The 14,090-nt window shown below is 45.8% G+C and overlaps 1 protein-coding gene across 1 annotated transcript in view; it reads left to right on the plus strand.

Annotated features, from left to right (window-relative positions):
- Positions 1 to 2,818: 2,818 nt before the first annotated feature.
- The window catches only part of LOC144145442 (monocarboxylate transporter 13-like), a 53,586-nt gene continuing 42,314 nt past the window's right edge, over positions 2,819 to 14,090 (plus strand). The window contains exon 1 of the mRNA XM_077677066.1: positions 2,819 to 3,139. Within this exon, the coding sequence (XP_077533192.1) occupies positions 2,911 to 3,139 (229 nt within the window). The 5' untranslated portion in view covers positions 2,819 to 2,910. The remainder of the gene's footprint in view (positions 3,140 to 14,090) is intronic.

Here is a 14,090-nt window from a genome sequence, read left to right on the forward strand (position 1 = left end):
ACATACTGCCTGTACTGCTACACTGTTACCTGTTTTCATGCACTGTACCTACCCCCTCTGTAACGCTGTAAAGGGCCTGAGGGCACTCTAATAAATAAATAAATAAATAAATAAATAAATAAATAAATAAATAAATAAATAAATAAATAAATGACTAAATAAATTCGGCTCGTGATCAGTGGCTGCATGAGTCTTATCGTTTCTTCACTTTTTCTTGGTGTCCCTTTGGTTGGGCGTTTTGTTTGTGGGCTAAAGATTTGTTAAAGATTGGTTAAATGGTCAAACATTTTCCTCTGGCGGTTGTGACTTTGGCACCACCGCTTGTCTCCAGAGCAAAGATGACCATTCTCCCGTGACTTTTTATTTAGAGTTCATCCGTACTTATTTTTACGGTGATTTTACTCCCGTACGCATGGCGCCACTTGTCCTTTGACAAACCGAGCTTGCAGCGGAGATAGAAACATTGGAATATTACAAAGTATGTTGAAAATCTACGTGATTAGAATCTATATAGTCGGCTTTATTTTAGTTAATTTCTGCTTGTATGCTTTTCTTGATTTCTGAGAGATTGGTGTTAATCGTTTTCCCCCTGGTTAGGCTAAGCCACCCAATGTTGGTGCCGGTATAAATTCCGCCGGCAAACACGTCGCGGTTGCTCAGGGGGTAAGGCATTGCGCTGCTGAGATGAAGGACACGGGATCGATTCCCGGCCGTACCAGCCGTTTTGACAAAAACACCATTGTGCCGATATTTTGCACGTGTTAAATATAGTAAGGTGGTCCAAATTATTCTGGAGACTTCCACAAAGACGTTCCTCGGATCCCACGCGTAGGTGCCGCAGATGAATTACCAAAATTTACAATATTTTATTCTTCTGGCGGAAACACGCGTTGTGGTATGACGTACGTTGCCGGCACAGCTGGCGATCGTGTCTGCCGAGCATGCTAAAATCGAATGGACATAAAACAAAGTTTACCGCACAGGCACGGCACCTGCAGAAAACGCCTGCCCTTTCTTTCGCATCCGCCGCTGTACCATTGTCCCCCTTTCCAAACCTGAGTTGCGTTGCTCCACATTACAATTCGGTGCAGGCCTCGAATCTTGCTCCCTTGGCCTTAGCTTTCGTGCGGCAGCGGTGACGTATTTCCGTGGACATCTGATGTGCACGGCTGATTTCGGAGGGCTAAGAGCCACGGGGTAATAAAAAAAAAGCCAAAAAACGCTATCGCGTAATAACAAGATGTTGAGCTTCAGGACCTAGTAGAAGGACTATTTTGAGGCACCTACGGCAAGTGGACCGTACTTTTTGCCTTTTTAAGTAGTGGTTTTAGTCCTGAGCTCAGATAAGGTGTCGCGGATTAGGACCGAAAGAAAACGTAGTAATATAGGCAGCAGTGGAGGGAATGCGGCATATAGAGTTCAGTACCGGTTAAAGCATATTGTTTACTTTTGTTTCTGAGAGCGGTAATGTTCAAAAACCTGGGAAATACGAAAACACACAAAAACCGATGCTGCTCATTTTAGGACACGCGATATGCTGTGGCTTAATGGAATCACATGTGTTATGGCGAGGCTATTTTTACACGGACGTTTTCAGGGATTCATTGAAAGCTATCGGCATGATTGCCATTATCGCCATTTTCAAAGCCAGACTGGATATGATCGCAGAAGAGCCCGTTTTAAACTGAACTGATGAACAAGCTTAGACAAGATTATGTTGAAATGGATTTATTTAGGTCAGCCACAAATTCCTGTGTCGATTCATTGTCGAACTGTGCAAGTGCGAACGGAATGCTTTTTGTTTTGGAGCTTTCTGGGCTACGATAACTCCGAAGAGGAATGTGGAGCAACTGTTAAAGCTTTCGAAGCCCGTCAATATTAGCTGGTCCGGATATTGGGACACATTGTCACACATTGTGTGGCATATTGAATGTTTGGTGAACACCAAGTAGAACAAATTGCGTCACAATGTTGAACATTGTCCTTTGCTTATATCCCAAGAACAGCGACACAAAACACTGCTGGAAAACCGCGTTCCAGCCGCTGAAAATAATGGGCTTACAGAGCACTTCATGACAGCGTAAATACAATCCGAATCTACATTTATCAGTGTCTGCTTTTTAGCGCGCCTTTCTTAGTATTTTTATATTTCGTGAAGGGTAAGTGCATTGGTTCGTTCCATAGGTCTTATAAAGTACTTACTTTTTACCATAGATATTGGTCTACTTTTAAAACCTCTTCTTGGCTGCAAAACGTGTTTGTGGCCTGCCACTTGCTTTCTACAATAGTTCGACGTTCTTACGAAATTCTGTAATGCATCTGCCACTTGTCCTGAATACCATGCATTGACCAAGAAAAAAATTTGTGCTAGGATTCTATTTTTAGATATCAAGTGCACGCCGTTCTGCCTTTCATGGCATGCAGTGTTGTTCGTTACCGTAGAGCATGCCTCGCGCGCCAGTGCAGTCATTGGCCCGCCATACAGTGAGCCATCCTCTGCTGTATTTAATAAAGAAAAGGTGCAGCTGCGGTAGCAGGTGTGTATTGAGAATGTTTTTTTTTATTTCTACTTGACATTTGACTCAGTTTCAGTCATCAGAACAGCCGCCCTCAACAAATGAAGCTGTCCGACACTGACAGTAGAGCTTACGCGATATCAAAAATAACTGGACGCTAAGAGTCTAACTAAGGAACAAATTCAACTGTATTACTTTCTCAGAAGAGCTTCTGAATTTGAAATGCCGCAGAACACCGAAAAGACTCGTAGTCAGGCTGACCATAAATTGTGCTGACTCATTGCATAAATCCCCACCACAGTTCAAGCAACTGAGCATCCAGTACTACAAGGACTGAAGCAACACAAGCGTTGATATTTTCTGCTGTAGAAATTACCACCAGGAAGGCCGAATCATGAGCTTGCCGCACGAGACGATCCAGATTTCAAAGTTCCAGCTGCCTGGCAACCTGCAAGACCGGTGTTGGGGAATTCCCGTTGTAGCGGCGTCCATTGTGTTTCTGACCACCATGGTAACGTCTAGTAAAGGATACCTGTACGTGCTCTACATGGAACACTACGTCGTCGACCATGCTACTGCGTCGTGGGTGGACAGCACTTCCCTCGTGACCGGGGCTCTAAGTGGTACGTACTGCTTTGCTTTTCGGATTCGTGCATTAAATGACAGGATAAGGAACTATTCCCCTCAACTAAATATTTATTGAGAATCGTTCAAAACAGAAATGGCGGGAAATAATTGCAATTTCTAGACACCTGAAAAGGTTTTTATAGTGGTTCTTAGACGGCTGTTGCGACCAGTGCAATTTGAAGTACTCACTGTCGTAGAAACGAAGTGCGATTTCAGTAAAGCAACCTACTTAATTAAAACTTTCTTTTCAAGTCAGGCGACAGAAATTAAACGTAATGATGAAGCTGTCCTTAGGTGGCATTGAGGACTCTATTTGAATTCTTCGGCTTAGGTAAGTTAGTCTTGATTAGTCCGCATGGATTCATGCATGCAGGTAGGTTTGCCTGGCTCCTTAAAGGAAGGCAATTCTTGCACGGCTATAGGTGTGATGGCGGGAAGTGCAAGTGTTTATTGTTGTGGGGTTCAACGCGTCAAAGCTATACGTATTAGTGCCATTGTTAGTGACACAAGTACACCAATACCGCAACACACAATGGAAAGCGGCAGAGCAGGACGTTATATATTTTGCGGTTTAATGAGGAAAGCATTTGGAATGATTACAGTGAGATACTCTATTTGTATCCAACTGTTTATATTTCAAACTTCAATTTCATTATTTACTCCAAATCTATATACCTCTACAGCCCAATGGTTTTATCACTGTGGGCAATAACGACCTCTGTGGGCAATAACGCCAAGGCGCCAAGACCTAAGACGCCGAGGGCATGCGTCAGGCTAATAGGTATACAGCATAGAGCTCAGATTTCGTTTAAGGTAACCAGAAAACTAGCATAGAAATGCTATTATGGATGCTAAGGCACCTGTAAAAATTGGACACCCACCACCTCGTGTTCCAAGTAAATGTAATGTTTTCAAAGTATCTGTGCACGGTAGGCAGGAGAAATGTCCATAAATAGAGCAGTTCTTGCCAAATGCGCCGTGTGTATGCGTGAGGCTAGGCAGGACCCACCATTTGCCGCCACAGAAGTTGACCGTAGTGTGAGTAGATAAGGTACTAGAGTACCGCCACTGGGGCACGCGTCAGCAATGGCGTACATTTTGCCGTTCATCCGGGTTGCGTGACTTATTGATTATTACGTTTAACACGCCGACGCTACACAGTCGATCAGGCACGCGGTAGTGAGAGGTTCGCATTAATTCGACCACCTGGAGTCTTTCACGTACGCCGCTGAAATCTCGACCACTTGGGCGTTTTCGCTTTTTGCCACCACCTGAAAAGCAGTGCCGCGGCTGAGAATCGAACCCGTGCCCTTGGGTTCTGCAGCATAAAGCCTTAGCCACTGAGCCAGCGCGGCGGGTCATCAGCGTTGTGTGATTGCCGCATCTACGGCCTCGCCGTTAACTTTGACTGTGACGTTTCTTGACCACAATATTGAAGATACAGCAAACAGCATTATTGGGCACAATTGTGCTGCTGAAATATTGTTACACGGGTGTTTGAATTTCCCATTCGGAACGACATCAATCGCGCGAAGCCGCGAAGCAGGGAGGACAATTTAAGTGTAAGAGTTGAACGACTAGAATGAACGCATAAACAACAAAACCGCGGCTCCCAGGAACCGTCGCAGTGTGCACATATTCCACGGAATGCAAACTGACTAATCATCTTGGCGACAGAACGGAATAAAAAGAGAAAATAGTGCCGATACTCTGTATTCTTATCTGGTGACACTAGCCGAGAGCAACCGGCAAGCCCGCCGAGACGCCGAGATACACTTCACACTCTTCTCCATCACCATTTTTAATGGTTTATGACAGCTTTGCTAGACATCCACTTCGCAGGGAGGGATGGCGACCCATTTTTATTCTTTGTTTTGCGTTAATAGGCAGACGTAGGTTTTGGTAATGTCTTTCATCATCTTCAGCCTCCTCAGCTCCACTGCAGGACGGAGGCCTCTGTTATTGAACTCCAACCGCAGCTGTCCAGCGCTGCGCGAGTGTACAGTTTACTCCAGAATTTATATATTTCTCCCCTCGATCGGCTGAATTGTCTTCCCGTTATTCTAGGCCATTCTCAATGGCATTCCCCTTGTTACAGAAGTGTCCACCGGTTCTCTGGTTGTCTCATTACATGACCGGCCCAAGTCCATAGCGCCACGTTTCACCTCCACATGTTACCACCGGTAGTGTGCACTGGTTGTAGATGTTTCTTTTGAGTAACGGAGGTAGCTTGCTTGTCGTTATTTCAGAAAATTTGCGAACGTTCCCAAATGTATGCCTATTCTGCGCCGGATTTATCTCCCGTGATTGGGGTCAGCACCAACCATCTGTCCGAGGCAGTTATATTTACTTCTGGCGTTTCGTTTCCTAAGCTGAAGAGGACGCTTTTGGCATGCTTATTCCTCATTACTTTACAGCTGTTCATATTCAGTTTTCCCCGTTATTTATGGAACAGTTTTCTCGAGCTGACAACGAAGGATACTAGTGCACGACCCAGGGGACCCCGGAGTATAAGCCAAAGATCCGCAGCTTGTAATTCTGTAAGCTGGATAAATCAGAAAAAAATATAACTTCTTTTCAGGCGTACTACTCAGTACATTGAGTTAATAATCAGTGGAGTATCCAGGGGCTTCAGGTAACCAGCCACAATAAGCGACAGAAAGTGCAAGCGGCATGCGGACCTTTCTTCCCGGATGCATGACCCAGAGCCCTCCGGTGTTCTTTGGTTGGAGTCGTGGCCGAACAAAAACCAACTCGTATGGGGGATTTTCGCTGGTTTCAGCGCAGTTTTAACCTCATTGCTTTCTTTTCAACTCATATGCGCCACCGTGCCACTGAAGGCGTTGACAGCAGTGGCAGCATGCTGAGGCAATGGCTGCCACTATGCGATTTTTCAGTAGCAGACCGTTTAAGAGGCTGCGCCTTCTCGCGATTGCTGCCTGCGTATTACATGCTCTTCGAGAATGAAGGCTACAAGGAACATATAAGACGAAGTAATACGACGACAATTCATAAGACAGCGATGGGGAACCCGGTATACAATCCTATCGCGCATATATACAAAAAAAAAGGTTTTGCGAAGCAGAAAACTTAACCAAAAATAACGTTACCACAAAGATTTCAGTGCTTCGCAGTGCACCTTTAACTTTTGCTTCTACTCGCGCTTCAGAAGGATTATTCTGTGAAAGCTCCAGTCGGCAGTTTTCACGGGTAGATCAGAGATTTTCTTTCACAAACTGGACCTTCCGGCCGTGTTACTCGCTGACCGCAATGGCTTTATCCTTTCTTGGTTTGAGGCCCGCATATCCAACACATACAAGAAAGCACACTTTGGCCCAATTCGCTAACCTAAAAAAAATTATCTGTCTTGCTGCCCTCACATTCCCGAACAGTACAGAGTTGAGACATGCCTAAAAGTTTGTGTTTCGGAGATGTGGAACTATTGTCTGCCTGGCATTTGTAGTACCTTATGACCTGATAACAACAAAGATATCGCTTCCTTCTCATTCACAAGCTTGCCGGATAAATTCTTGTACTCCGTTGTACTTGCATACAAACATGCCTACTCGCCCTTGCCTGTGTTTGCGATAGACGACTGTAACGTCTTAGCGTTTCGACACGTTTATTGCTACCTGTAACCCCGACCAGTTTTATATAGAGCTAGCTCCCATGCTCGACAATTCCCCGCGTGGAATTTGTTGTTGGTCGTATGCCTTTTTTCGGTCCCTATGACGTCCGTCCACTCTGTAGCGCTGCGTTTAAAATCCCCACACCCTATGCACAGGCGTTTCATCGGCCTTGCGTCGTTGTTATTTTGTATTTTCTTCGGGCAGTAGCCTATATTTTTTTGCCGATCAATCCTGGGGTAAGTGCACACCTTGCGTGGGCTGGATGGTATTTTTAACTAAGAGATTTTAGACACGACATTGTTACTACGCTAGCTTGGCGTAAGCACGCAGCCAGCTGGCGTCAACCGGATATAGTACGCAAAAGCGTCCCCAGCTGCTACCCTTTTTCCAACGCGTTTCATAACATGCCACGCGTTCAAACAACGCAGTACATCACAAAGAATAAAATACAAAAAAACATTCGGAGCATTTTATACTACAGCCATTGCCTGAAAAATAAAAACAAAGGAAGCGTGGTTTATACCACGTTCACATCGTTTCGCCATAGTGAAGTTGCTCAAATAGATACGCCGAATAAAAGTTCGTTTCTCGCCGCAGCCATTCAGGGCAGACGGTTTTGGAACCCACTGTTCATTTCGTGCGCTTGTAATCCACCCCACGTTGGCGCTAGAAGCGTGGCTCCTGTAAAAGTAAGAAAGCTGCAGCCACCAAAGACGTGGCCATTGATTAGTGCTGTCTGCGGTGGGAAATCATTGTTCTCACGCAAGAATAACAGAAATTCCCCGAACAAAATGGTCCTGTTTCAGCTGCTCTGTAGAAATATAGGCTTTCACTGGGAACTTTTGCACCTCAACAGACTACATTCGTGTATAAAAAAATCTCGTCGATGTCAAACAAACTCTATACAGTTTGCTAATGTTGAAATAAACAGAAATGTTCCGAAAAAAGAATGCTTATCGAGCAGGTGGGCGTGGTTGGAGTGTGGTAAACGTCAGTACACTATAGTTTCCTCAGTTAAGAAACGCGTCTACACTCAAGAGTAATTTCTCAGTTCTTGCCAGTATTGCAGGTACTGATCAATACATTCGGTATTGGTTGGTGCCCCGCTACATTCCATGCACTAGTAGCTGGTCGCACAGCGAGCTAAGCAAGCCAGGCAAGGTTTGGCATTAAATTTAGCACCACCAGACGAAGCGCGCCTTCCCCAGCGAGAAATTCATTGGCAAGCTTGCAACCATTATCCCAGGCTGCTATCAGCAGCTCGCTATCTGTAAAGCCGGTAGTGCTTCTGAGATGTTCCTTTCTTTGCTTCATATGTTATATTTTCTCTCTATGTTTGACTTGCTATAAATGTCAAATTTGTGAGTTACTCTCCGTACGAATCTTTATTTGTTAATGTTCGACGGATGCATCGTACTGCAGGTTTCGTAAAAATGTGCATTGTATAACATAAGCTGTTTCAACATGGGGGTACGTCCTATTACACTGGCGTGGGACTGAGCATACTTAGCTGCCTTGGGGCTGACGAGAAAAAGCCAAAGGTAAAACCTGTAGTACTACACGGCGAGAGATGAACAGCGACCATACGGGAACACCACCCCTCCGGGCGAGGGGACAGCATGACCAACATAACAACTGCATGATTGATAATCCGAAGCGCAAACGTTCAAACACCTTTTCACACGGCTGTAATAGAGTAGACGCGCACCAGAACACTCTTTACCCGTCTCATGATGGGTGCTGTAGCTGCGCACGTTGAGTCTGAAAGGGGTGGGAGATGGGGTGTCGTCGAGCGGCGTTTACTGAAAGTTTGAAGTCTCTACACGCAGAACAGTCTGTTTTGTATTTGCAACTGCCGTGAGCGTGAGTCACTGCAGTGAGCGCTGGCATGGCGAAAACACTCCTGCCTGTCATAGCATGTTCGAGGAAGGCAGGATCTCCCGCCGGGTACACGAACCTTCACCGCACTGTACCAAATCTGAAGCACACACGCACAGGGCAGCGGCGTGAATAATCGTAACCGGGCATAGTCAAGGCCACTTACGGCTTTTTCTCCGTACATCGCAGCATCGTGCTAGGGTAAATAAACCTGAATTTGAATTTGAATACTTTAATTGTGCCCAGGCCAAGCGCCTCTTGTCCATGGCTGGTGTCCTTAAAGGGTCCCCGTTATAAGCTACAGCAATTACAAGTAAACATAGCTGTTTTTAATGCGGAATTATGATGAAGCTGTTCCCCCCGCCTTATCTGTGTACCTGTCGTTTGTCTCTTATTTCGTAACCCGTAACACGATCCGATGCATAGCTATGTACACAGGGAACATATGGAATCTTCAGTAGAATAACTTGAGGTCCTTTTAACAGAACACATTTCATACGATAATGAGACCCTTACATAACATGGACAAAGCTGTAACTAGTCCAAGGCAAATCTGTGCTTGGAGCTCAGCCCGTGGAGAGTGCGCTTGCCGAAAAATTCCGCAGGGGACCTTCTGTATTTTTTATATTTGAAGCAGTGTCTCTAATACGACCTCCTGCATTTTCTTTCTTTCGGGCGCCATCGGTCGTCTTACCTCGGTAAGCAATTATTGCGAGAGCATTTCTTTACTCCGTACGTAGGAAATCCGGCGCCTCTGGTGCACAACATGGCCGACTGCTTAAAGGTACCATGACGACGAATTACAACTTCGTTTTATTAAGAAGTCTGTTTCATACCGTTAACAACAGTAACATTTTGATCTGAAACTTTAGCAAATAGCCGAGATAATAAAGGAACCCTGCAAAACTTTTATCGGCGTGTTTAGTATCCCGAATGCGGTTACAACGTAGCCAACAAACACACTTAGTACGTAGAAACAGGTATCACAAAGCATCCAAGTAAAAACCTACGGCTCTCCCGCCATCACATAATTTAGCAACTTGCTCAAATTAATTTTCTCTCTTTACCTGTCTCGGCTTTCTACGAACGCTCGAAATCCGTCATAATAGAGACTGTCCCGTACCTTCTGATTGTCACTTATTGTTATGCAGCGGAGACATGCGAAGAGAAAGGCAAATTCAAATAAAAGACAAAAGCTCCCAAAGCAAACATGATTCCTCAAAATAAACAAAACAAATGAATAACTGAACTACTAATTCGTAACAAAAGAAACAACAAAACCCTATTAATAATTACAGTTCCACTATTAAACTGAATATCAGACAAATGTCCCAACAATGTCCTAACCTAGCTACTCTTATCCATAAGTCCTGCCTAGTCACGGTTGCCGCTGTGTTGTTCTGGTTGGGCCATCCGGATGCGGCTTTAGCGTGAGGAGGACTTATCGATGCGCGGCTACGACACACCGTTGACGCCGTACTTTCCTTGAGTCGGAGCTTGCCGGCTAAGTACGCCTTAGCCGTACAAGAGAAGAGGCAGCCCCTGTTCCTGGTAGAGTCGCCGTAGTGGGGGCCGTAGATCCTTGAGTCGACGGTCCGATGACGCTCCTCCTACGAAATACTCCGCGCACACGACCATCGCGGCTGGTGCCGCCAACAAGCCTGGAACCGATCCGCCGTCTGTCCGCTACCGCTCAGACTTGGGTTGCGACGTCGGTGTCCCGACAGCGTTACTCCTGGCTTCCCATTCCGGACCTTGCTGTCTCCTCCTGGCGCTTCTTCTTCTTCTAGGGGGTTTCGGCACAACTCTTCAAACAGAAGTGACCTCGAATCGTGGCATTTTACCCTCCTCTCTCAGAGATTTTTTAAAATTTATATTCGTTACCATTCACTTTCAGAACCACTTGCCACCAACTCCTAATTTTCCAGGACGAAATTCACCTAGACGGAGTTCACCATCTACAAATGCCAGATGCCGGTTGTAGACGGTGAACTCTGAGCGAAATGAATTTCAGTTCTCCGGGATACCGGAACTAATAGGGTGTTGGTGAGGATGAATCCGATCAGGCAAAATGAGTTTCTAGGCAGGAAGCGCAGGTAGTTATTGTATATGTACGGCACGCTGCTGGCCGGGAGCTATTGTTTAAGCTGTGACCCATTACTACACGTAAAAAATCTTAGCCAAATGTGTCAAGGAACCGCCATACGACCTGCTCCTAGAAATGTGGCAGGAATTAGAAATGGAATGACGAAGACACGACAAATAATTGCCAAGTAATGAAGGTGAATGGAGAAAATAGAAGGCGGGCACATATAAAATCATACGAACAGAAAAAGAAAAAAAAAGAATCTCTTTAGCAGCAGCAATGTCTGGAACAGCGCGTGGAATGTCCGCAATTGAGAACAAAGAGTCACTACTTGAACTCACTGGTCCAAATGCGCAACTCGACAGCAATAACAGTAGTAGTGGATGGTGGCAATCTGATTGCGAATATCCCTGGCGCCCTCTCCAGACGACAAGGTTGGAGTTGAAAGAGTAAAAACAGTGCATACGGTAGCACCTTTCAAGAAGGCAGAACATTTAGGCAGTATGAAGTCATATCCGCAGACAATCGGGACCTTATAGTGGATGGACGCTACAGTGAAACAAAGATGATCTGGATATAGCCAAGGAGAGCATCGAAGGGAATTCCGAAGAGGTGGAGACGCTGATCAACGGTTCAACAGTTTCGAGGACATCACGATGTTCGAGGAATTGGGAGGTGCACCTACAGTCATCCTATTGGCAAAAGAAGTTTTGCTGAACAGGTTTATGTGCACAACAATTGCGGCAATTGGAAACAGGACGGTGTAGGTCCTAGAAATGGAGTTGGCCTAGAATATCAGCATATGAAAACGAAGTGCTGGGTGAACAGAATAGGGTTAAGGGCTAGATTAGTAAAACAATTGAGTATTTTGTGGCATGTTCAAAGTGAGAAAGATGAGTAAAATTAGTGTGTGGCGAGTCCACTAGGTACACGATGAGATAACGTTCGAGCAGATTTTATGAGTAGATTGCCTCGACTTGGTGATAAGTGTTTGGTGCTTTAGGAATAGCCTCGGTTATACGTTACAGAAGGCGACTGATATCAAAGTCTGCAGAAAGGTTCACTTTATCCCAATTGTTCTTGCTTGTACTTTAGAGTGTGATTTCTGTGGTGCTTAGGACTGAAATAACCTGTGCTGTGACAAAGTAACTGTGACTGTGATTTGTAATATTCGTGCGTGTCATCGTCGTCAATCTTGGAAACAGTTTAAAAACTTTTGACGGCGGGGGCAGATGTCAGGAACCTGGGTGCGAGGAAAATTAGAAGACGAAAAAATTTTTAGAAGTGGGAGTAGAAAGAAGAAGAGAAAGGAGAAGGAAGACGAGGAGCCGGTGGAAAGAGAAATCATGGTTCGAGGCGAACGAAGGAGGCGGGACCCGGGCCTAGGAACCCGCAAGGCACCAACTACACTGCCCCGCTGGCCTCTTCAAACAGTCGACACAAGCCTGCCTCGACAACAGCGGCTCTGCCCCGCTGGCCTCAGCAACGACATTCACGGGCAACATATGCACCTGCGGCCACCTTTTGTACGTCTGCTCACGGACGCTACTTCAGCGACACTGGACAGCCGACTGCCGCAAGGAACTGGTGGCAGCTAAGCAAGGAAAACTGGAGTATGATAGTAGCCGTTAGGAACCAATACGGACAGAGAGTGAGGAGAGTATTGTAGTAGAAGGCCTGAAAGAACATTTGGGGTTTTTCGTACGTATTTTCGACACTTGTAGTATATAGTTTTTCTATCTCCTCTATACCATCACCTGTCATAAAAACTCTTTTACACTTCATCTCTCTGTGTCCATAATCCGTTATGTCACCAAGGTTACGCGTGACAGTGGTGTATCGGCTATTGGCTGGCGTTCTTTCAGTTGCCGCAACAAACTCATTCGAATGCCGCTTTAAAAAATGCTCCAAAAGCAGAGCCTGCTTTGAAACTCAGAACAAAGCTGTATTTTGTCTACATGACTCTTTATGAGTAAGAAAGACGTCAAGGCCTGCGCCCATGACGCCGTATTCCTCAGGGGCCGTATTCAAACGAAGTTGTAGTTGAGTGGAGGTATAAAAGTTAGTCAATTTTAACCAGAGAACTCCGTAAACCAAGGCGAGCGTGGGACCCAGTTATCATCAAAGCTTACAAAGGCTTGGGCATATTAATAGACCTAGTAAATGCATTTTGACTTTTGACTTTAAAAAAGTCAAATATAAGTTTGTGTACAAATGCCTACAAGATTAAATTTAGAGTATATTTAAAACACTAAAAAATGCCGGGCCATCTCCTCTGACGTGAAACCTGCGAAAGGGTGAAGCATGCAGTGTGCAAGTGTATTCAAAGATAGTAAGTCCCTCTCTGGCCACGCGGCGCGCGCTGATTGGCCGCCAGAGCATCGCAGATGGGAGGAGAAATCGGGCGCTTGCTGAGGCGAGGGCGCTCTCTCTTCCGTTGAACCGGATTTAACGAATTAAATGACAGGCAGACTGGCCGTAAGATGTCTTCGTGTCACACGTGGAAGAATGCTAAGAAGTGCGCTAAAAAGTTGCGCTGCGGGGGGAGGGGCGTTTGAAAACGAGTGTCCCAGTGTGTCTCTTTGTAAGCGCTCTTGTCCATAGAGATGAAACCTTCTAGCGAGAGGCATTGGAAAACGAGTGTCCCGGTGTGTTCGTTTAGTACGCGTTACGTTCTAGTGCGAGGCGTTGGAAAACGACTATCCCTGTGTTTTAGTACCATGATTACATAAGAAGACAGGAGGAGCCGAGAGCCCGAGTGCCTTAAGTGATTCGCTCTTAACTTGGAACTTCGAACCGCAAGAGTGACGCCACCTGAGTTTGAATTCAGCCGCCGCGGTGGCTCAGTGGCTAAGGCGTTGCGCTGTTAAGCATGAGGTGGCGGGTTCGATTCCCGGCCGCGGCAGCCGCTTTTCTGATGGAGGCATAAAGCAAAAACACTAGTGCGTACGAGATTTCGGCGCACATTCAACATCCCCAGGAGGTCCAAATTAATCTAGAGCCCTCCACTATGGTGCGCCTCATCGCCTGCGTTCCGTCGGCGTGTTAAACCCCACAATCAATGAGTTCAAATTATTTAAAGTTCCAACTTATAACACTGCACAATAAAAACAGGCAGTAATTTTGGAAAGCAGTTGCGCATTTCAACAATTTGGCGATTGAAATGGTCCGCGAACGCAGTCCGCTCTTGCCCTTGAAATGGAAATCCAGGGGCGGAAGGCGCCCTGCTCACCTTCACCAAAAGTGAAGTTTCGGGGGCAGGACTCAATCCGACCACGACACCCGAGCGAAGGGCGGCTCCCATGCTTCGCCCTCCGCCTTCTTAACGTCGCGGACGACGACACTTTCTGTACT

This window comes from Haemaphysalis longicornis, unplaced genomic scaffold (assembly GCF_048455015.1).
Source record: "Haemaphysalis longicornis isolate Haplotype H1 unplaced genomic scaffold, Haemaphysalis longicornis Haplotype H1 scaffold_7, whole genome shotgun sequence".
Taxonomy (NCBI): Eukaryota; Metazoa; Arthropoda; class Arachnida; order Ixodida; family Ixodidae; genus Haemaphysalis; species Haemaphysalis longicornis.